General features: G+C 43.2%; 1 protein-coding gene across 1 annotated transcript in view; it reads right to left on the bottom strand.

Annotated features, from left to right (window-relative positions):
- LOC121284978 (sperm-associated antigen 16 protein) overlaps positions 1–24619 on the bottom strand; it is a 1312939-nt gene that overhangs the window by 241209 nt on the left and 1047111 nt on the right. Inside the window, exon 15 of the mRNA XM_041201017.1 lies at positions 21539–21665. Within this exon, the coding sequence (XP_041056951.1) occupies positions 21539–21665 (127 nt within the window). The remainder of the gene's footprint in view (positions 1–21538; positions 21666–24619) is intronic.

Here is a 24619-nt window from a genome sequence, read left to right as displayed (position 1 = left end):
ATGTTGCAGTAGCCCCACCGGGAGCAGTGGCCACTGCTGGGACAGTAGTGATGCCGAGGGGAAGGCACTTAACATTGGAGTTGGGAGATAGGTGAATTTCTGGTCTTGCCAGGGCCAGGTCAACAGTCAATGGCAAAGAGGTTCAGGGGTTGGCGGGGGTGGGGGTGGGGGGGGTGGGGCGGGGCAGGGGGCAAATGGTTGGAAAGGGCAAGGGAGTTTTGGAACACAGGAGGGAGTTTGCACATTGGTGAGCCTTCACAATATAGATAAATGCTAACTGTAGATGTCTTATCTCTTGTGCTTATTGATATTACTTTGGTATTGTTCATCTGAACTTTTCTTTCTTGTTTCTCCCCATTCCAAATACAATGGGCTTTTTCATTCTGACAGTATCCTCTGTGTTGAAGTCCAGAATCTCCCAATTTATTGGCCACTTAGGGGTGTCAATAGGGCCACAGGTGAACGGTAAAATTGCAATGGGGTAAGCGGGCAGGCACCTGCAACAGAGCTGTTTCATAGAAACCAATTTTACTATCCCACCACTGCCATCCCATCCTTGGGGAGACCAAAAACCAGAAGATTTGATACATGGGGCTTCACAAGATGTAAGCTGATGAGGCAAGTACCATGGGATGCTTTTGATGTGAATTTTGAAATGGGCAGAACCATTGCATTCAACACTATTATCAAAGAATGGCTGTCCATTCAATATTGGTAAATCTTCTGAGGATTATTGTTGATATAATTATGAGAGAAACAGCCACCCATTGCCTTCTGCTTTATAGAACTTCAAAGGCCTTAGATGACTTATTCTGTGGATATGCATACCTATGGTCAGTTTCAGTTTTGTAGCCAGAATCTGAAGGGCTCTGTATTGTTAAGATTCCATGGGTCAATAAAAGGGCTTGTTTATTTTTCAACCTGTGGCATTTTTCACAGAATAAGAAGTGAGTCACTTTTTAAAGTTTATGTTCAAAGGAAAAGTGACAAACATCCTTATTATTTTGCGTATTAATGGGGAAAATAGAATGTGATTTGTTGTTCTATATTATTTACTGTTTATTTGCCAGTTTTATTTAAATAATGATGTGTTTTGATCCAGGACCTATTTTGCTAGGAAGAGTGACTATTGAGTCAGCTTCTTATAAATTGTTATCTGAAAGGAAGAATGTGCAGGGCTACGGGGAGACTTAAGGGGAGCGATAGTTGGAAAATTGAGAACTGGCGCAGACATGACAGGCTGAATGGCCTCCTTCTGTGATTCAATGACCGGCGTGTGGTATCAAGGGATATGGGAAGTGGGCAGGAAAGTGGAGTTGAAGCCCACACTCAGCCATTGACTGGATGAGTAGGCTCGAGGGGCTGTATGGTCTACTCTGGCTCCAATTTCTTGTGCTTTCTGTTGTGATTCCTGTGCCTTACTGCCATTTACCTAGACACTGGCTCACTCTAGATCATCATGGATGTCAGGTCTGTTTAACAGAGTCCCTGTGATGTCGAACCTCAGAAAATATCTAGTATTATAACCGATGTGTAACTTTCTGTGACATCTATCAGACTTCATGAAGTGAGAAACATAACAAGGAATGTTTTGATAGTTTAAATATCAGCAGATTCATGCAAATGCAACTTGTTTCTTGTCATTGCCAGTTAAATCTGTACCTTATGTATAATTTAGGAATCAGGATTTTCGTTAATTGTAACAGAATGAGATTCATAATAGCTGCATCAATTGAGAAGGAATAAGATGAAGTTCCCAAGACACATGCTATAGTGATACAGAGCTCAAGCTTGTCATTTTCTTCCCTTTATCAAATTGTCAAGTGACAGCATTGAATAGCTACAAGAAACAAGTGCTGTATTTAATTTTAAAGTTAAAGCAGTACAAATTGGACTGTTTCAGTCAATTCACATGTACCAGAAGAGTCTGCAACAAAGCAGAGAAAAATGTGATACATTGGGGCAGTCATCAAAAATGAATAATTTACCTTATGCATTCATTATAATAGACGCATACACAGAGTATCTCCTAACCACAGTAGCTCACAGAGATAAGACCATAACTTATTTGACTTGAATCCAAGATTTAACCGAGCACGGTCTATCAATAGTACAACTATATGGAGCAGTTAGGTCTAACAGTAATACTCAAAGGCAGATTTTTCTGCCAAAACAACAGTGTGTTTAATGGCATTTGCTATTATTAGTGTGCAGATCAGCCAGAAACTTGTGGCGAGGAAAAGGTATGCCATAAATTGCAATTTGCAACATATTACTGGACGATTTGCACCACTCTGCCATTAGCTTCACGAAAAAAGCAGTTCACCCTCTAACTCCCTGTGAGCTTCATGGAATTGCTGCAGTTGGCATTAATTGCTAATTAAACATGCCACAGAAAGTTAGGACGGGTATTCACCTGCATAAGTACCTTTCTAATAATGAGATTTATGTTCCTGCAGTGCCATGCAACTGCTTCAACTTAGAAAAGGAACAATTTAAAACACAGAGTCTCTCTCCTATGGGAAGTAGATTGTACTTAGAAATTTGGGGCAGAACTTTACGTCCAGTGGGCAGGCAAGCGCCTGGCCCAATTGGGCGTAAAATCACGCACAATGATGTCGGGCAAGCGGCCTGACATCATCATACAGTCGTGCAATATTTCACATGGCGGGCATGTGTGGGTGCTAGAACTGTGCTCACCATTAATTAAGTGGCTGCTTAAAGCTTTTAACAGACCAACTGACCGTGATTTTTCCTTGCCCATGTGATTTTATGCCCATCGCATGGGCAAAATGGGCAAGCGGCCAGCCGACATTTTCACAAACCTCATCAAAGGGTGGGATAAAAAGGGTCAGCAGCATTGCCACTGTGAGTAGTGAAGAGTTTTGGAGATAGTTTGCTGCTGATTGCTTATTGGTACTTGGCAGCTTCATCTCTGTTCGGGGCTTCATTTCATTAGCACAATGTCAGGCATCTGGAAGCCACTGTTAGAGACCAATGGAAAGGGCCCACACTTAGATAGGTTGCAATGAGGGGGGTTTGAGAGGGCTTTGTGATTGCAGGGTGAAAGGAGCCCATGGCAGGGAAGGCATAAAGACTCCTGCTCCTTCTGGTCCCAGCTTGTCTTCCCACAGTACTCGTTGACTTACGCTGGACCACCATGGCCTCATCCCTTCCTAGCTTTGTAACCTCCTCCACTCTGACAACAATCCATAAACTCTGCATTTCTCCAACTCTAGCATCTTGTGTATCCCTCATCCTTTGCCCCACCATTAGTGGTCATACCTTCAGCTGTCTGAATCCTAATTTCAGGAATTCTCTTCTTAAACCTATGGGATAGGCCAGGGAATGGGACTGATTGGATTGCTTTACAGAGAGCCAGCATGGACTTGATGGGCTGAATATCATTCTTCTGTGCCATAATGACTCGGAGTCCTCACCCCCCAATGTAAGAGTGGTGGTGAGCCACTTCTAATTGGCTGGCTTGCTCCACACCCATTGAATGACCTTTGGGCTTGAATTAGTTTGAGGCCGGATTTCCTCTCCAAGAGAACGTTCCACTTCTGAAAGCTGCCGGGCCAATCAAAGGGCCAGAGGATCTCTTGTCCAAGCAGTACCACTGGAAGCGGTGGCCACTGCTGGTACTGCAGGCAAAGTCCTGAAGAAGAGATGCTAATGAAGCTTGGACTTAAAGGTAAGTCTGGAGTCTTGCCAAGGCCAGGCTGACAGGACCCAGCAAGTTGCTGGGGGTGGGGGAACTAGGATCTTCAGTGCAGGGTGTGAGGGAAAACACAGGGTGAAATTTACTTCTGGGGGTGGGGGGGGCGCTCTGATGTTAACAGGGTGCCTGAAGAGGAGGCACTACCCCTTGCCCAGCCACTACTGGGCACTTGGCACCAGCCTTCCCAACTGCGGGTAAAATTATGGCAGCAGCAGAAGCAGGTCCTTAAGTGGCTATTATTTGGCCCCCTAAGGGCCTCAATTGGCCCATGGGTGAGTGAGCCACCCATCGCCTCCCCTGCTGCTGGTAAAATTACAGCAGGCTGGATGAATGGACGATGGGCATGGTGTCACTGGCGCCAATTTTATACCTCCCCCAGACTGCCAACCCGCCTCAGTGGACATAATTGTAAGCTATTGTTATTGATCTGAACGTTAATAGAAGTACACATTCTTACGCCATAATAACTCTTCTCAGCAGTATCTAGTACCCAAGGTATTCTTAGTGAGATGAAGAGTATAACCACTTTACTTTCAGAACACAAGTTCAGCTGTTGTTGGAAGGCATTTCATGGAAACACTGAGTTGGTGCAAGCCAAGAAACAATGTAACTGTTGTATGGCGGCATTTATCCATCACTTTGAATGAAATTCCCTGAAGGCAGAGAGCTGCATCAGGGAGCTGAAGACTTCAAACAAGTAAATTAAAGTTTTAAAATCACAAAAAAAATGTCCAAGCATCACAATCAGTTACTTGAACAAATGTATGTTAAAAATTCTGTCCATAGATTTTTCTTTTTCTTTCATTTAATAACAGAAACCTCATCCCGCCCGTGGATGAGTTTTAATCAAAAATGCAAAGTCAACCTGGCAGATTCGTCCATCTGCCAACTGTAAGATTGGATGGACCACAAAAAATCAGGGACAATTGAAACTTTAACAACTTTAATTGTCTTCTCAATTGTTGGTGGGCGTGATTCCGATACTTGTGTGCACCTGTTGGCCGAAATATTGTGGGAGCACGGGATGACGTTGGGACCTCTGATCGGGTTGGGCGCGCACCTGCATGCTGACCTGTAAGTTCTGCCCATTATGTTCTTTAGTTCAGGTGATTGTCTACAATTAGCAGTACTAACAATGTGAGGATCATTCTAATCTAACCGGTTCCACCAGAAACTGACAGAATCAGATACCTAAGGTGTCCATTTTACAGCCCATCCATTGAAGACAATAGAAAGTAAAATCTGGACGGGGTTAGGTTAAAATCAACTACCTCCTTCTCTGAACAGCGATTGAACTGACCACTTTGAATGGGCATGTTCAGAATTGGTGATGAAGATGGCAGCATCATGCCAAGTGAAGTCAATGAAAACAAAGATTGGAGAGGGTGTAATACAGGTTGAGATTTCACTATCATCATCTGCATGACTGTCCAAAATCAATTGCAACTTTTATGACTGCTATATCTGAAGTAAAGGTTCTCAGAGCACAAATTGCCTTTAATGTGTGTGTGATTGGATCCTTTCAATCATATACGCAATGTCTTCTAAAGTATCCCAAATGGAGCCTGCAGCACGTAGTGGAACAACAATCAGCTATGAGCTGAAACTGGGAATGAGAAGATCAGCTCACAGATCAATTGATCTTGCTGTCAGAAGCAGTGGAGCTAAACAGGTGAGAGGCTACGAGGGTGAACAAAATAAGAAGATTTTAAAGCAAGTTGCAGGTCAATCAGAGCTTACTTCCCTTTCTTTTCCAGAGCAACTTCATCCAATTCAGGGTTGCAGGGAGTCGGAGCCTATCCCGACAGGCAATGGGCACTAGGCAGGGTACACCAAGACGAGACACCAGTCCATCACAGGACACACACTCACATGCACACACTGAGGGACAATTTACTATAGCCAATCCACCTAACCAGCAGGTCTTTGGATGGTGGGAGGAAACCAGAGCACCCAGCCAGATATTTAAACCCATGCACACATGGAGAAAGCATGCAAACTCCAAACAGACAGATACCCAAGGTCAGGATCAAACCCAGGTCCCTGGAGCTGTGAGGCAGTAGTGCTAATCAATGCATCACTGTGCCACCCTCAATTAGGATGGCTGTGGCAAAAACACAGTTGTTGTAAAGTGTACATTATAAAACTCATAGGATTTGCCAATAGATGGTGATGCATTAAAAAAATCAATAGCCTTAAACCTGGCATCACTTGATTAATTAATAACGAAACTAGGTACCAGTCCCTTCTCACATAGAGGGTGGGAGTCACAGTGGAAGATGCTCTCTTTAAATATCGGCAGAATGAGTGGGCCATGGAAAAGGTCCCTGAACATACTTCCAGGAACATAACCCTATTTAGTTACTGGCCATTGACCTCCATTCCCAGTTGGCTTAATTGTAATGCTGATTGTAGCAATTATAGTTTGGATAAAAGTAGATGGTATCTTTAAGAATAATCCTGTGATGTAAGATCACATGATCTGTGTAATCCAATCCGTGAGCAGTGCAGGGAAACATCTAAGAGGGAGAGTTCTTGTTTAGTTATAGAGTTGGATGCACGCATGTAGTTGCTGCCGCTGTCTTGTAAATGAAGTTAAATGTGTCCGCTAAGAGAAGTTGTCTGGAGATCAACTCTATAACAAACTGGCGATGAGGATGTACCTTGCTCAGCATTTGTGAATATCTAAGTTTATTAAAAAGCAAGGAAGATATACTCACCTGAGATGCCACAGTTTGAACCAGCCACAGATGACAGGTATAAATATATAGAAATCATGGGGGAGGAAAAGAGGAGAGTGATTCTCTTGAGTATTTGTGGGAGCAACATCTACAGTTTAATTCGAAGCTTGACAGCCCCCAGTGCCCCAGATTTGATGACTCTCAGTGAATTAGTAGACCTCGTTAAGGGACATTTTCAACCCAAGCCCTCAGTCACAATGCAGAGGTTAAGGTTTAATTCTATTCACAGAATAGAGCCCTGGAGGAGACTATTGCTACATATGTAGCAAAATTTAAACAACTAACGGAATATTGTGATTTTGGTGAAACCCTGAATGACATGCTCAGGGATCGTTTGATATGTGGCATGCAGGAAGATGCTACTCAGCAAAGATTGCTGGCTGAAGTGAATCTTAATTTTAAGAAAGCATTAGAAATAGTTCTGATGATGGAAAGTGCTGTAATGGATTCATAAGCAATTCAAGGTGCACAAATCGTGCCGTTCTCCTAGTTGGGTGGGAACAGTCAGCCGAAAGTGGCACAAAAAGTCGGGACTCCGCTGCAAGTTGGGAAACTGCCTCAGCTAATCGAAAAATGAGAGGAAACAGCTTAGGAACGAAATCAAAAACTAATTTTCATTGACGTGGGAACAATCATTCTTCTAGTGATTGGCAACTTAAAAAAGTAGAATTTTTTTTGTCACAGAAGTGGACACATAATAAGACAGTGCAAAGTGAGATTTAAACTGGCTTCCACACAACAAAAGAAGTCCAATGAAGTCTATAGTGTAGAAGAGCCAGAAACATCCAATTCTGACATTTCTTCATTATTCAACATGGAAGCTGGGAAGACAGACCCAATATCTGTCATAGTACAAGTGAATGGTAAACTATTAAAAATGGAAGTTGACACAGATGCTTCTACCACTGCAATAGGAGAACACACTTACAGATATTTAAATAAAGGCGATCAACAATTAACTTTGGAACAAGCATCTGACAAGTTGAAAACGTAATTAGGCGAAGAAATCCAGGTAAAAGGAATCACCAGAGTAACTGTTCATTATAGACATCAAACAGCACATTTACCCGCGATGGTATTAGAATGCAGAGGATGAAGCCTCCTAGGTCAGAATTGGTTGAGGGAAATTAACTTTGATTAGCCAGTGAGATTTCAAAAAGAAGCAGGAAAAGTTCTCGAATTGAAAAAGGAACAAGGAAAGGTACTTCAGAGAGAGCCTGAAGAGTCCAAGGACCACAACAAGATGAAAAACGAGTGTGTAACTGTTCAGCAACCTGAAGAAATTAACACTGTCTTAAACAACAACATGAAAAAAACAGCAGAGAAACCCAAGGAAACTCTGCTGAATGACAGACTTCAAGATGAAGTGAGTGAGCTTTGCAAAGAAAAGGAAAACCTGTGGAAAGACCTTCACACACTACAAGATTCCCTCAGGTCAAAGTCTGTACCTCTGGAAAAGTACAAAGAGAAACAGGAAGAATTTAACATCTCTCTGAATAAACTGAAGAACCAGTTGGAAGAGAAGATGCAGTAATGTTCAAGTTTCCAGGAGAAAGCCAACAGATTCTAGAAGGAGACAGAAGAGCTGAAGAATCAGCTGAATGAAGCTAAGGAAGCTTTGAAAGCAAAAGTTGTAGAACTTTCCAAGATTTGAATAGAAAATGGAGTCATGGGTAGCTCAACTACTGAACTAAGGCAAGTTGAGATTGCATCTGAGAGAAGTTTGGCTGCCACTGAAGTCAAAAAGAAAGTTGAGCCAAAAATTCTGTGGTAAAAAGAAGACACGTAGAAAGAGAATGCAGAATTACTGATAAGGCACCGACTTTTAAAAAAAATATATCATACTGTGTTGGATTCAGCATTGCTCTAAACTTCCCAGTAACACTGCTGAGAATACAATGGCACAACAACAAATAACCAGAATTACCATAAATGAACACTGGTCAATCACAAGTCAATCCAACAATACAAATACCAGTTTGCACCATTCGCTTACTCAAGAGTTCCAAAAATGCTTCCATCTTTTTATCAAAGCACCGTCTAAGCCTAATACTTCCCAATTTGGGAGGTATGGCAGAGAAAAGTCAAAGAAACCAAGGACTGACATGCTGGAGTGGAAGACTGAGCTGTTTGTATCTAATGAGCCTGATTGTTAATGCAGTTCCAGAGAATGTGGTTCCTACAGAAGAATCTGAAGTTGTGGAGCTACGGCATTCCACACAGATCAGGAAACTACCTGAAAGACTGAACTTGTAATTTCATGGCCTGTGTAAATATTGTAAGGTCATGAGATAAATATCCTTGTAATACAAAATGTACAGAGAAGTTAAAAGGGGAGGAATGTAGTAATTATAGTTTGGGTAAACGTAGGATTTTAGCTTTAAGAATAATCCTGTGATGTAAGATCAGATGCTTTGTGTAAATCACGAGGAAACTTCTAAGAGGGAGAGTTCCTGTTTAGTTATAGAGTTGGATGCACACATATAGTTACTGCTGCTGTCTTATAAATAAAGTTAAATGTGTCTACTAAGAAAAGTTGTCTGGAAGATCAACTCTATAACATTGATGAAGATAGATGAGGGTAAATTTTCTTCACATGTTACCAGTGTTCAGTTGTGTTTGTAGGGAATACCTGCTGCAGATAGGATTACAATGCTGTTGAGGTGATTCTCAACCAATTCCCCACATGAGTGCAGCTCCCTTCTGAAAAAGTGCAATTGATCAAGTTATCTTCTAGAGTCATAGTTTTAAATTCATATTTTATTACCTATTCAGTAATGCAAAACTGGTGCATTACCTATTATACAATATAGGCTTTTCCATATTGCATCATGCACGTACAGAGCCGTTTGAGACAGCTAAAGTTAATAATAGCTGGACTTCCGGGTTTTGGAGCTTGCAAAACCAAAGCCAAATTCAAATCAGCAAAAAGCAAAAATATAAAATACCTGTAGATGCTAGAAGTCTGACACAACAACAGAAACTGGAGGAAACACTTTGAAATGAATTTTCAGGCCCTACCCCAGCCCCCACCAAAGACAGGAACAGAGGCGGGTAGGTTCCCCGAAAATACCACTGCTGGTGACATGTCGATTTCAAGGCTTCAATCCCAGTGCCAGAAATAATGACAGGAATCCTGCTCCCCTACAATTCAGGCCAATTAACTGTGTTACAAAGCTCATTTAGAGCTTGTGGAGGGGGAAGGGCAGGATTTTTTTAAGGGGAAGACAGGCTTCACAAGCTGTTAGTTTCAAAACAGCTATGAGGAGGCAGGTACACAGTGAGGTGCCACAGTTCCAATTATGCCTGATCTAGGATATCATCCCGGCCCCTTAAGAGGGTCAGTAAGGTAAAGAGGAGAACTGGGAACTTGATAAGAAGTGCCTTTGTCACTGTGTAGGTGGCAGAGAGAGTGGGGACTTAGTGCCTGGGCTTTGAATGTGGTTGGCACCACCCCTGGCATCACAGTTGACAAAAAGCAGGGCCCAAGACTACCAAGGACAATCGGGTGGCCACCTGCACAGAAGGAAGATTCCAACTGGCAATGGAGACATGACTGAAGTTTTGTGGGCCCCGTGGAGATAAGCAGCAAGACCCTTTACCAGATGGGTAGAACCCCAGGCATCAGGAATGTACGGGAGAGGAAAGATGGTCAGGAAGGCAATGGAGGCTAAGCCCTCAACAAGGGATTGACCAACAAAGATGAGCAACCTGGAGATGACTGAAAACCAGTGACGCAGGAGACTATGACTCTCCAGGCAGATGGTCACAAATGCCTGTGCCTTCATAGCTGAAGGCCTCACACTGATTGCCATGCTCTGCAAGTGTTCATTGAAGTCATTGTGGCCTTAAACCTCTTCATTTCTGGCTTCTTCCAAGGATCATCAGCGCATCTTCGTAGTATCTCAAAATGGGCTGCAAACAGTGCTTTGCATTAGTCACTGATGCTCTCTTTACTACAGCTGGACTGCATATTGATTTAACAAGACATGGCCCCACAGGTACCGAGGGCATTGGGATTCGCCTCCAATCCTGGATTCCCCAAGTGCAGGGCAATTGCACCCATGCGACCATCAAAGAACCCAGCAACCAGCCAGTGAGATACATCGATAGGAAGGGCTTCCACTCCCTCAACATCCAACTGGTCAGTACCACAACAAGAGCTCCCTCCATTTGTGCACTCACTTTCCTGGCAGCTGCCATGATTTCTTCATCCTCTGCCAGTCCAAGCTGCCTCAGATTTTCACTATAACCCCCAAAGTGTCTGGATGGATCCTAGGAGACAAAGGAAAATCCGTTGAAGAAATGGCTACTCACCTCTCTACTGGAGCTCCAGGCAAAGGCACAGAGATGATACAAGCAATGCCGACAGGACAATCATTAAGCAGGCCATTGGGCTTCTGAAGATATGATTCCAGTGCATGGACTGGTCAACTGGTGCCCTCCAGTGCCCTCCTGCAAGGGTTTCGGCCATTGGGGTGGCCTGCTGTGCTCTCAGGGCACTGTCGTTCAGAGGAGACATCAAACCAAAGCCCAATCTGCCCTCTCAGGTAAACATAAAAATTCTCATGGTGCCCAGGGGAATATTAATTACTCAACCAAAATCAATTTTAATCATTAAAATTGATTACAGGTAGAGTGTCTCAAAACCGGCAACTTCGGGAATGAGTTTGTGCCAGATTTCGGATCTCGCAGGTTTTTAGAAATAGGTCTCGAGGAATTTCCCTGTACCTGTAGCGTAATTAGATAAAGATTGACAGTGATCAAGTCTAAGGCAGTCACACTGAAGCTGGATTGTGTTTTGGCAAGGCCACAACTTCAAAACTGTGTTCACTTCGGGTCACTGGAGCACTAGAAAAACATTCAAGATGGAAGTTGTGCAGAGAAATGCAATTCCCTGAACCTCTGATCAGTCAGAGCACGGGAAACAACAAGCACATGAAACGGATAACTACTTGGCATGCCACTGTGCCGATGCAGCAACTCCCAGAATACACCAATATGTTTTTCACTTGTTTAATGGCAATTAAGACTCTTGCATGGCCCACTAAAAAAATAATGTCCAGTTTTTGGACACTGCTGGTTTTTGGAGAGCTGTATTTGAATTATTGTAAAAATAGCTGGAAAAACTCAGCAGGTCTGACAGTTCTGATGAAGTCATACGGACTCGAAACGTTAACTGTATTCCTCTCCACAGATGCTATCAGACCTGCTGAGTTTTTCCAGCTATTTTTCTTTTTCTTTCAGATTTCCAGCACCCACAGTATTTTGCTTTTATATTATATTTGAATTATTGTGCCTGGTCATTGCTATTTGCAGGACCTTGCTGTATACAAATTGGTTGTTGTATTAGCTAAATTACAACAGTGAGTACACTTCAAAAATGGACGTCATTGGTTATGAAGTGTTTTTGGATATCCTGAGGTCAAGAAAGGCACTGTATGGACGCGTGTCTTTCAAGACATTTACACATGGTAGGCATTTTTCTATTGGTAATTTCTATTTCAGGAATCAGGTGCCCCAAAATCTAGCAAAATGGGACTTCAATCTGCTGGTCCAAGGCAATCTGAATCTCTGGGCTCAGAAGCATTTATGTAAAGTGGGCAGAGACCTGTGTCAACAGTGGCACAACTGGGCACCTGCTGGTCAAGTGGCGGAGGAATTTTGCTTTGGAGGTTATCTACAGTGCTACAATGTGACAGAGTTAGACGAAGATACTTTGTTTTTTTTCATAAAAGTTGTCCCTTTTTGAATAAGGCCAGTCTCCTGACTACAGTTAATCACTTCACAACCAGATGCTGTGAAAATTAATTGACTTTCAAAATGTTCTGCGCCTCATTTTTTTGCCAGAATGCAATCCTGACAAGTTGCATGTGCCAGTTTGATAAAAATGTCCATTACTTTTGGGACATCAAAGGAACTTTGAACATATAAACCCAGCTTTTTGCTGCAATGGTAAGTCTAATCAAGAAACCCCAAATCCTGCCTCCAAAAATGGCACTTCCTATTTTCACGGGGATGGGACTGGAGTTGGGCTGGGGCTCAAACATGCATGGTTTACAGGGGCAGCTGGGCATGTAAACCATCAGCTGCCTCCACTGAAGTGGGATTTTGGTAGGCCAGGAGTGTGCAGATTAGACCAGGAAAGAGCTGGCCTGAAATTAGTGGATTTGTTTGGATAGCCTTTGGAGTGGTAAGGTTGCCGTTTGAATATTGCCCTGGGACACATTTGGGAGAGGTAAGTCAACCTTTGGGATTGTTAAAAGTAAACATGATTGTGTGTAAAAAGTACATAAACTTATTGGGACTGTCAAAGCTGCCATCAAACTGTCAAAGTATTGTCAAGGGATACTAAGTGAGTTGGCACGGAGAGGTAAGGATGAAGGGTGGTGGGTTGGTGGCATGAATTGGTATGACTTGACATTAAGTTAGCATAGGAGCTATAAAGAGCCATGGGGATGTGGGAGAATAGGGGGTATGGAGGACCTGGGGGGTGAATAGAAAGGCATGGCTTTGCATCGGGGGTATGAGGGATCAAGGAGGTGGGTAGAGGGACATGACTTGGTATAGTGGGTATGAGGGGCCTTGGGGAGTGTGTAGAGGGCATGGGTTAGCATAGGGGTATGGGAGGCCATGGGGTGGGTGGGCAGCATGAGGTGGCTTAGGTTGGCATGGTTGTGGCATAGCAAGTGTGTGGGGAATGAACAATGGAGGGTTGTTTTTGTTTCATTCTTGTTTTTATTTAATTCAATATATATGTATATTATGTATAATATTACACCACAACCCCATAAATATGAATTCTCCCACACACCACCACCCCCCCGCCCCCCCCCCCACCCCACACCTCCCCCACCAAACCAAATGAATGGAAGCCTCTGCCTCCAGGCACCTTAGAAAATGGGCGACTGCCTGAAGGCTCCTGAACAAAACTGGAGGCGGGAGCCTCGCAATTTGATTGGTTTATTAATAATTTTAAAAATCTCCTCAAAAGTACAGCCAGGTCAAGGACAAGAGGTCAGATCAGCAGCTAACATATGGCAGAGAGGAAAAAAAGGATCAAACCGACCAACATTGTACAAGTGAAGGAACATCTCCCCTCCATTTTCTTTTTGAAAGAAATGTGCAGAATGTCTAGAGGAACAAGGCCGGTTCTGCATCCCATTTACATCCACAGATTGGGATACGCTTACAGGGGGAAACCAAAAGGTTTCTAGAACTTTAAGTTCTGCCTCTCCTCAAATATAACTAACCCCTTTTGCACATGGCTTTTTAGTTCAATGTAATGTGAAGATAAGTCTAAAAGACAGAATTTTCTCCTCAACTAATTGGTTATAACCTGAATAGCCGAGACTGAGGAAGATCTCATGAGGAATAAGTTTTCTAAAAAAGGGAATTCAAGTGGATCAGGAGGAAGGGGAAAAAAATCGGATAAGAAAATGTGGTCTTAAAAATACATTCCTATATTCTAAGCTGCCAATGTTGGAAGAAACCTTTACACTAATTCAGGAGAAAGCTTGGTCTAGTAACTCACCAACTGGTATGCAAAAGGCTACCAGAACTTTCCACAGACCTTCCAGGCCACTTCAATGGCATGAGTGACATTATAAATTGAGGAATGAGGTGTTGGGTGAGGGTGAGCTAGGTAGGATTGGACAATTACTTCGGTTATGAGGAAAGACTGGAAAAGTTGGGACTGTTTTCCTTGGAGAGGAGAAGGCTGGGAGGAGACATGATAAAAGTTTTCAAAATCATGAGGAGCCTGGGCAGAGTAGATAGGGAGAAACTGTTCCCACTCATAAACGGATCAAGAACTTGAGGGTACCATTTTAAAGTGTTTTGCAGAAGAAGCAAATGCGAGGTGAGAAAAACTTCTTCACACAGCAAGTAGTTAGGTTTTGGAATGCACAGCCTGGAAGTGTGGTAGAGGCAGGTTCAATTGAGGCATTCAAGGGGGCATTGGATGATTATCTAAATAGAAACAATGGGCAGGGTTACGGGGAAAAGGCAAGAGATTGGCACTAAGTTAAAATGCTCAAAGAGCTGGTGCAGACACAATGGGCCGAATGGTCTCCTTCTAAACTGTAACAATTCTGTGATTCTGTAATTCAGCAAAGTGTTTGATCACAGAAGCAAGCCTTCCTCTCAGCCCACCTCCGCACCCTGCAGCCTCTGCAACCATTCCGGGGGAGGAGGGCTCAATTTCTAATCCAGCCCAGCTCCTTGGGATGAAAATCAGAACTGCGGGTGAACATTTTTAAAGGTCAGGGCCATAGTGTCTTTCCATCAGTCCTGCCTCTTTGTTAACACCCTGAGTGAAGGATGCAGAGGTAAAAAGTGTTCATGGTTGAAGAAACCTATGTCATCTGAACCAAGTCCCTCCACAAAAATTGGCCTAGATTAACGTTAACGTTTGCATACTTTCTTTGCTCCAAAAAATATTTTTCATGTTAAAATTTGTTTGGTGTTTTATTTCTACGCTATTCTGAAATTGTGGTTTTAAGTTTTGTATGTTGAGGAAAATGGGGTTGCTTATCAGAAACATCAAGATTAGGGCCAATGATTTTCTCAGAGCTGTATTCACTCCACCAAATGTACAGCAGCATATTTGGAGCAATTGTGAAGAAACTCTTGATCTAGCCTATCAAAGTGATGGAAGGATAATATTTGTAGATCCAGAGGATCTCATGCTGGACACGTGAGCACCTAGCACCAAAATGACTTGATAGCAGGACCACAGGAAATTATCTATTCCATCAATGAGTGATGAAGGCTTAACTATGCTATGTCATTGTTACAGCAAATTTCCATAGATCAAAAGGTGATTTTCAATGTTCCAAAGAAGAGTCACATTGGGCTCAAAAGGTTAACTCTGTTTCTCTCTCCACAGGTGCTGCCACACTTGCTGAGTTTTTTCAGCATTTTCTGTTTTTATTTCAGTTTTCTGGCATCTGCAGTGTTTTGCTTTTATGGTTTTCAATGTGCTAACTCACTTACAGTGGTTCCTGGTCCCTGAGTACCTCAAATCAAAAATTCACACTGGGCAAGATTTTACGCATTGGCGAGCGGGGACAGGACCTGCTTGCTGACACGTAAAATGACACGCGGTGACATCGGGCGGAACTCCCAACGTCACTGCACCCAATTTAAATTTTCAGGTAGGTGGGGGTGCAGCAAAATCAGCTGCCCGCCTGCCAACCTGTCAGTGGCCAATTGAGGCCATTGACAGAGTCAGTTAAGTAATTAAAGGACCTGCCGTCCAACCTTAAGATTGGTGGGCAGGCCAGGAGCCCCAGCGCGGGATGAGGTTTCATGTAGATTTAAAAAAATTTTAATAAAGTTTTTGTCAAAATTATGGACATGTCCCAACTCATGTGACAGTGTCACATGAGGGGACAGGTTAGGGAAATTTTATCTTCCTATTTTTAGCTTTTTGACATTTAGAGCCGATCTCCCTGAGGCTGCACTTAGCCTCAGGGAGATGAGTGTACTCTTTCATGCGCATGTACAAAAGATCGCATTCTCGATTTTGGGATTCTCCGCCTGCCCCCACAGGGAGCACATAGCGCTTCTGTGTGGACATCATGCTGGGTGGGCCTTAATTGGCCCACCCACGTAAAATGGCACCATGCTCCCAATTGGGGGTACCAATCGGAAACGCGCCTGTGCACTCCTACCCTTCAATTTCGCCCCCAATGGGGGGGAAATCCTGCCCATAGTTGTGTTCAAATCTCCACATGGCCTTGCTCCCTCCTTAACACTGTAAACTCCTCCATGCCTACAAGCCTCTGACATCCTTGCATTTGTAAAATTCTAGTCTCTTTGACATCCCTGGCTTCCTTTGCCCCGCCACAAGCAGCCATGCCTTCAGTTAACAAGCTCTGGAATACCCTCCTTAAACTTCTCCACTTCTATCTCCTTCAAGACATTTCTTAATACCTACCTCTTCGACCAAGCTTTAGCTCATCTGTAAAAATATCTCTTTTTTTGGATCGATTTTAAGCTTTCTCGCTGATTACATTCCTGTGTGCTGCCGATTTTATGAGCTTTGTTACTTTGCATATCCTTAATAGTGAAATGTAACATTAATGAAAAAAAAATTACAATTCTGCTTGTGGCTGATATATGGCCAAACAGCCCTCCTTATGTTTAGGGTTCCAGGGGACTTGCAGTTTCTACTTCAACATTACCCGGTGAGTATCATGTCAGATGATGTTATGATCCTGTTTCTCTCACAGGATATCACATATCTATGACACCTTTGGGGCTGATGAGTTATAATTCTCTCACAACAGCAATGCATCATCAGCACAAAATATTCCATCTGTTATTCTTTCATAATGGAGAAATGGGGAAAAATATGGATCTGGTTAATGTGAAGCTATTCCTCTAACTGCTTTTTTAGCTATGCATGGTGAAGGATACAGTTTAATAAAATTAGGGTTGTTTCTCGAGTACTTTAGGAATAAGGATAGATGAAATGGTTTTATGAAAAGAATGGCATTAGTGACATATGACCACCCCCTCACAGACAGGCCAATAGAATTCTAACTGCAAACATTATCATGTTCTATCTTTTCAATTATATAAAAATACAGCTTTTTCCTTTTTGACTGACAAGAAACACTCAAACAAATCTTTGAGTGAGATATTAAATAAGGCCTACAGCTTGACTGACATGAATTAAACAAAGAACAGTCTTGCTATATAGCTGTCATTGTTTTTTGTCTAACCCCCCAGGGATGAAGGATTCATCTTTGTCAGATGAAAGGAGCATAGACAGTTATAATCGCTTCAACAATAAGCACTGAAAATGATGACAGCAGCGACATCAGTGGTCAATACCCATTACTGAATGCAAGGAACAGAAATACTGAATCCACTCTAGATGCTTGTGTTATATTTCAGGCACAAAACGAGAGATTTTCCACCATAATTAGGATTCTGGACTGTATTTTATAACTTCTGAAGATTAAGCCATATAAATCGCAACTATCAAATATGTAAGACTTGAGTACAGACGCTTTATTCCTTTCCTTTGAATAATAGTTACATTTAAAAAGAATCCATACCTTATTAAAATTGTGCAATGTTATATGCTGGCAAACCAGTACAATTTGTAGTTCTTAGCTACATATTGAGATCATTCAGCAAATGCATCATTTTTTTTTACAAGCTGGCTTATTTGCTATCATCTGTCACCATCTTCTTTAACTTTTTAGACATCCTGCCAGGAGGATGGGATAATCCAAAATGGCAAGTTCTCCATGGTAGCTCAATATTTTCCCTTAATTGGCCAATTAATTGATCAGTGTTTGCTTCCCCAGCCCCAACATTCCACCTACAGAATTTACGGAGTAAATGCTAGATATTGAAATATCAGTCTAAACCAAGCCTCTAAATTGGAATACATTTCTTCACTGGAAGTAACATGGAACAGATATACACTTCTGAGGAAAGGTTCTGCAAACTTCTACCTGAGGTCCTCAACCTAATTTTGAGAATACTTATCTAACCTCACAAGGTATACTATTCATCCTTAATAAAACAGAAAGGGCATGAAATTTATTGCCTACCACTGTTTTTTGGGGACGCAATGTGCTGCTGGCCACTTCCTGTATGGCTCACAAGGTGTTCCATCAGGAAAAGGATGTCCCCAGCATGCACTGGAAGGCTGTGAATGTATTCACTCCTGGCCTCTCACAGCCCAGCCAGTTGATATGATGCTCGGGTAACAAATTTGGACTGTGCAGATTCAGACAATAAATTTGTCAATCACTCATCAAGCACCAAGCATTAAGCTGCAAGAGAGGCCCATTACTAGTTTTCCTTAAAGGGCTAGGCACCCATACTGTTGATAAAGTAATTTTTAAGAACTTCTGCTATAGCACGGTGTCTGCGAGTGTTCTGGGATATCTCTGGAAGTGTTGGAGTGAAATCAGGAACATACTGTCATCCTCAGTGTCGCAGTCAGTCCTATGATGCTAAGAACCATCTCTTCTGTCAGGTTCAGAAAATCCAGGCGTCCTCATCTCCCAGCAGTTTTGCCCTGCTCTATTCTCTTGTCTGCTGTCTTGTCATGGAAGAAAGTGGGATGATTGTCAGTGAGTGTGGAGCATTGTGTTTGGGTGACATGCATACTATAACTAAAAAACTGGAGGCGTATGGAAACAGCGAGTGGTGGGTATGAGGCTTGCAGCATTGGTAGGTGTGTGAGAGTGAGGTGGATGTGAGATGTGAGTCCTGAGTATCTGTGAGTGCTGCTGAGTGAATGATGCAGGGAGTGATGGTGCATTGAGCAGCGTGAGAGGTTGGTGAGGTGGTGGATAGGAGATGTCATGTAAAAATGCATGCGCTTACCTTTACTACTCACGTAGGGTCATTAGGCTTCTTGTGAAACTATGAGCAGGTCCTTAGGTCCAGAGTTTACTTCCCTGGCCATCTATTCCCCCTTCCTTCTGAGGGAAACAGGGTCCTGGACCCCTGAGGAAATATGGTGTCCCTCCATACTGCCCACCGCCACTAATAATGGCTCCCATGCTGCACCTATCACCTTGGAACCCTCTCTCTGCCCTGGTGTTTCATTATTCATCTTTTAAATTTCAGCAAAATTTTTCTGTGCAGCTTCTCTTTAAGAGGGACCGTTTAGTTTTAAGAAGAACAGGCTGGCTGTACCAAGTGACCTCAGTGCAATATTGTTTGGCAGCATGTTGAGTGCAGAGACAGCTAGCAGCGTGAAGAGGATGTAAGCAATCAGGAATTGGCTAGGCCCTATGCTACTATCAGGTAAATAAGGAAGGAACACCAGGTTTGCATACTGCCCACTGTCAACAGAACTGGCATGGGTAAGTGCGAATCATGATCCTGTGCCCATAAAACAGCGCAGAAAAGTTTTTCATCCAAAATGCTTGAAACACACAAAGGCCGAGATGGATCATACATTTGGTGGAAATGGCAGAAAATGACCTGTTAAATGTGGAGGTTGGTGGGATGGAAGGTGAGAACAAGGAGAACCTAACGTTGTTCTGGGAGGGAGGGAGGGGGTAGGGATGAGAGCAGAGGTGCATGAAATGTGGTGGACACAGTTGATGGCCCTGTTAATCATGGTGGGGGGGGGAGGGGGGGCAGTTGGTGGGGAGGAGTATCCTCAGTTGAGGATAAAAGTCTCCTCATACTTACATGTTTAAAGTTCAAAAGGTATTTATAAGGCCATTCAACAGTTAACTGCTCTTTCTACTTTGCTACAAGAGCGATTGAGTGCATCTATGACAAATATTGACAGAGAGGAAGACTTAAGCTCAAGTGAAAATCCATAGGCTTAATTTAAATAAGTTTCAAAATACCATTTAGTACAAATTTTAAAAAAAAACACCCATTGTACTAAATACTGAAAACCATCAAAATAGGCTCAAAGTTTGGCCTGCCAGAACCATCAAATTCCCTGATTGAGTAGCGGGAGCAAAATTATTTCAAGAAGAATTTGATGTATGAAAGGACATTAGGATCTCTCTGGATAGATGAATCAAGGTGAATCATAGAGTTTCCTCATTGATAATCATCATTGTAAACATATTTTTATGTGCATGAAAACTCAATGTAAAAAGTAAAATAATAGGAATTATTCACACAGACTTTGCAAAATGAAGGCTAAAATGTGTAATTATCAGATGCGGGAGCATCTTCATTAGACTAAAAAGAATTATTTCTGTACAGTTTGGTCACGGTGACAATTTGGCATCCAATACACAAACTGAACATTTTACTTCCACTACATAACAAGATAAACAACACACAACCACTTTCCACAATGCAAAACCAAGCCATCATTTCACCACCTCTATATTCTCTATATTTCAGAATCACAGAATCACACAGTGCAGAAAAGGCCCTTCGGCCCATCGAGTATGCACCGACAGATGAGAAACACCTGACCTACCTACCTAATCCCATTTACCAGCACTTGGCCCATAGCCTTGAATGTTATGAAATGCCAAGTGCTCATCCAGGTACTTTTTAAAGGATGTGAGGCAACCCACCTCCACCACCCTCTCAGGCAGTGCATTCCAGACGGTTACCACCCTCTGGGTAAAAAAGTTTTTCCTTACATCCCCCCTAAACCTCCTGCCCCTCACCTTGAACCTATGGCCCCTTGTGACTGACCCTTCAACTAAGGGAAACTGCTGTTCCATATCCACCCTGTCCATGCCCCTCATAATATTGTACACTTGGATCAAGTCGCCCCTCAGTCTTCTCTGCTCCAATGAAAACAACCCAAGTCTATCCAACCTCTCTTCATAACTTAAATGTTTCCTCCTAGGCAACATCCTGGTGAACCTCCTCTGCACCCCCTCCAGTGCAATCACATCCTTCCTATAATGTGGCAACCAGAACTGCACACAGTACTCTAGCTGTGGCCTCACTAAGGTTCTATATAACTCCAAATGATCTCCCTACTTTTGTAATCTATGCCTCGATTGATAAAGGCAAATGTCCCATATGCCTTTTTCACCACCCCACTAACATGCCCCTCCACCTTCAGTGATCTATGCTTACACGTGCCGAAGTCCCTTTGTTCCCCAGAACTTCCCAGTGTCATGCCGTTCATTGAATACTTCCTTTTCAAATTACTCCTTCCAAAGTGTATCACCTCACACTTTTCACGGTTAAATTCTGTCTGCCATTTATCTGCCCATTTGACCATCCCGTCTATATTTTCCTGTAGCCCAAGACACTCAACCTCACTGTTAACCACCCGGCCAATCTTTGTGTCATCCGCAAACTTACTAATCCTACCCCCCACATAGTCATCCATGTCGTTTATATAAATGACAAATAATAGGGGACCCAGCACAGATCCCTGTGGTATGCCACTGGACACTGGCTTCCAGTCATTAAAGCATCCTTCTGTCATCACCCTCTGTCTCCTACAACTAAGCCAATTTTGAATCCACCTTATCAAAAATTACGGAACAATTACATTTTCAATAGCTAATAGGTTGCACCAGAGATTGAAGTAAATTGGGAATAAAACAGTTAATTTGACACCTTAATGATCAAGAAGAAAAAAGATTCCTACCTGATGGGTGAAAGATCACTTGGTTACCAGGATGAGGGCCTGCATCAACTGATAGCATTATTGCTACCTTCCGCACATCCCAAAGCTTTAGTATTCCGTATGAGTCACAGGAAACAACCGTATCACCCTGTCAAGCAAACATGAGGAAGATTTTTGTAATAGGTGAAGCTTCAGATTTATGTGCCACATTTTGGACTGACCTTAAAAAGGCATATTCCACAGGATAGAAACACAGCTTTCATGTTATCCCAATACCCTGAGGCTGAGTAGACCTAAATTTGACTCCGACTGTTGCACAAAACAGGCAAGAGCGAATGGGCAGGTATGTAAACTGGGCTTCTGATTTTACATTGCCTGTTTTGCATGAACATGGAAGTTGAATTAAATCTTCAGACAGTAATTAAATAGAATTACAGAGTCGACAGCACAGGAACAGGCCCTTCAGCCCAACTGATCTGTGGCAGTGTTTATGCTCCACACCGGTGTCTACCCACCCCTCTTCACCTAACCCTAACTGCACTTTTGTAGTCCTTTCTTCCTCACATACTTATCTAACTTCCCATTGTCATCTATACTATTCACCTCAGCTACGCCACATAGCAGTAAGTCCCACATTCTAATAAGTCTTTGGGTAAAGAAGTTTCTCTTGAAATCCTCCTTGGATTTATTAGTGACTATCTTATATTTATGATCCCTAATTTTAGACTCTCCAACAGATGAAAACATCTTGTCTATGCCTACTGGATCAATTCCTTTATTGTTTTAAAGGCTTCTATTGGGTAAGCCTTCTCTTTACCAGAGAAAATATTCATCCAAGTGGCAAATTATTTTTGTGCAATTAATTTAATTTGCCAATGTATTTTGGAAACTGGAATACTTTTTCCTGTTAATTATAATGTGAGTTTTATTATAGTCATTACTCTCTCTAAATTACCTGCTAAAAGTTACTCAAACCTAGTTACTCAAGCTCTGAAGAGCATTCCAAAGGTACAATTTCATTGCTGACTGCATTTGCTGAGTGACTGTAAAATATCATTGAATCTTAGGAACTTATGTGCTATGGGCTTGTGCCAACTGTCTTCTTGGTTCAGAGCAACCATTCATCAAAAAGAGGAAATGCTGATCTTAATCTGTGCTATTCTGCACCTTATTGTTTTGTAAATAAGCAGTGGCTGACTTTCCTGTCCCACTTTCAGGTGTAAGACCTTGCCAAAGGTTCAGCATGCACCAAGGTTAGGACAGGCCATGTAAGTTACTTGGTCCACCAAATCCAAATGCACTGAGACCTCCGCAGGACCTCTGCACTGCAGGTGATCTGTGCCTGTCCACCCTGGGAGAGGGTGTCCACAGAAATTGTCCCCATATTTTGCTAATTGAATCTTAGAGGGATCAAAGCTGGAAAATTTAAATTAGTTTCTGCAAATTCCTACTCTTGTTAAAGTTTCCATTGTCCTTTTGTGCTGATGGGTAGAGTGAAATACATTGGGCGGAATTTTCACTTCCGGGACTAAGTCCCATGGCGGGGGTGAGACCAGGGAAGGGGACGGGGAGAGTTTCCTGCCGCAGAAGCCGCAGGGATTTCACGGGGTATTGTGTGACTCCGTCATCATTAATTATGCAGTCAGGGGTTTCCCCACGTTTTGTGCGGTGGGGTGGGCTGGATGGTGCGCTCCCCACCATCATATCCAAGCAGCATTTTTAAATGACACCCGGATAGCAACCTGGACAATGCTGATTGAGTAGATGGCTAGAAGAGGACAGGGAACTTCATTGCCCAAATTCAGCGACACCTCCCTGGCCATCCTGCTTGAACAAATGGAGGTCAGGAGGGAAATCCTCTATCCAGAGGATGGGAGGAGGAGGCCATACAGGGACACGAAACCTGCTTGGGAACAAGTCACCAGGGCAGTCAGTACTCAGGGCCTCCAGCAGAGAACTGCCCTGCAACTCCAAAAAAGAACGAATGACCTCATGGCGTTGCCAGGTTAAGTGAACATTCAACTGCTCACACTCAACTCAATCTATGGTACAGGGGACATGGGCCTTGGTGGCAATGTGATAAGGTGATGCCTCATAAACTCAATGCAGACCATCTACTCTGCAGGTGGAGATGCCACGGTGGGTGCCTCACCCTTCCACACAGAGAGCTCACATGCTGTCTGGAAGGCGGGGTGGGGGGCGGGGGAAGGGGTTCAGGTGTTGAGGGCACCAGAAAGCACTGCTAATGACGTGCCTTTTTGAGCCTTATCCTTATATCTGCATGGGCTCAATGCTCTGGAGGGTGCTGGCCCAGAAGCTTTCTGGGCAACCTGCAGTGCATCGATCACATGCCGCACAATCCAGTGGGTTATTTGTAAGACTGGAAACATGGGAATGATACATGAAACCTAATTGCTCTTAACCCCATCTTCTCACTTTTCACAAGGGAAGTTAAGCCATAATAGAAGAGAGAGAGAAGAGGGAAGGGGGCCAGCTGCACTTAAAACAACTGACTGACTTCGAAGAGTGGGCATCCCAGCTGGCAGGGGTCAAGCGGGACAGATCCATCGGAGATGGAGAGATTGCCTTGCAGCCGCCATCCAGTAAGGATCCATGCATGTTATAGAAACCAAGGGTGAAGGGTGCCTCCATGTTGGAGGCATCTTATGCAGTCACTCGTACTCTCCTTTCTACTTACAGGTACCACTAGGAAGAGGGCAAGGCCCTAAAGTGAGGAAGTCCTGCCCAGCATGCAGACAAGCCTGGAGAAAGCAAGGATATCACCGATGAAGAAAGTGCACCTGTAGATGTGTCCCAGCAATCACTTGCACCCTACACCAGCCCAGAGATACACACCTCGGTGGGTATTACTTCTAGTCTAGGGTGAGTCTCACGTTCTAGTGGTTAGTGCATGGACACGTGTCTGCAGCATGAGGAGGCCAAGTTCAGCCTTGCTCACCAGCACTTGGAGGAGTGGGGGCGAAGAGGCATCTGTGAGTTTCACACCCAATGATGGGCCTCTGGAATTGGCCTTCTGAGAAATGCTGGAGAGGCAGTGAGAGGCGGGGGAACATCAGGTGGGGGTGTTGAAGGCCCTCAACA

This window comes from Carcharodon carcharias, chromosome 12 (genome assembly GCF_017639515.1).
Source record: "Carcharodon carcharias isolate sCarCar2 chromosome 12, sCarCar2.pri, whole genome shotgun sequence".
Taxonomy (NCBI): Eukaryota; Metazoa; Chordata; class Chondrichthyes; order Lamniformes; family Lamnidae; genus Carcharodon; species Carcharodon carcharias.
This window is presented reverse-complemented; position numbering and strand designations above follow the sequence as displayed.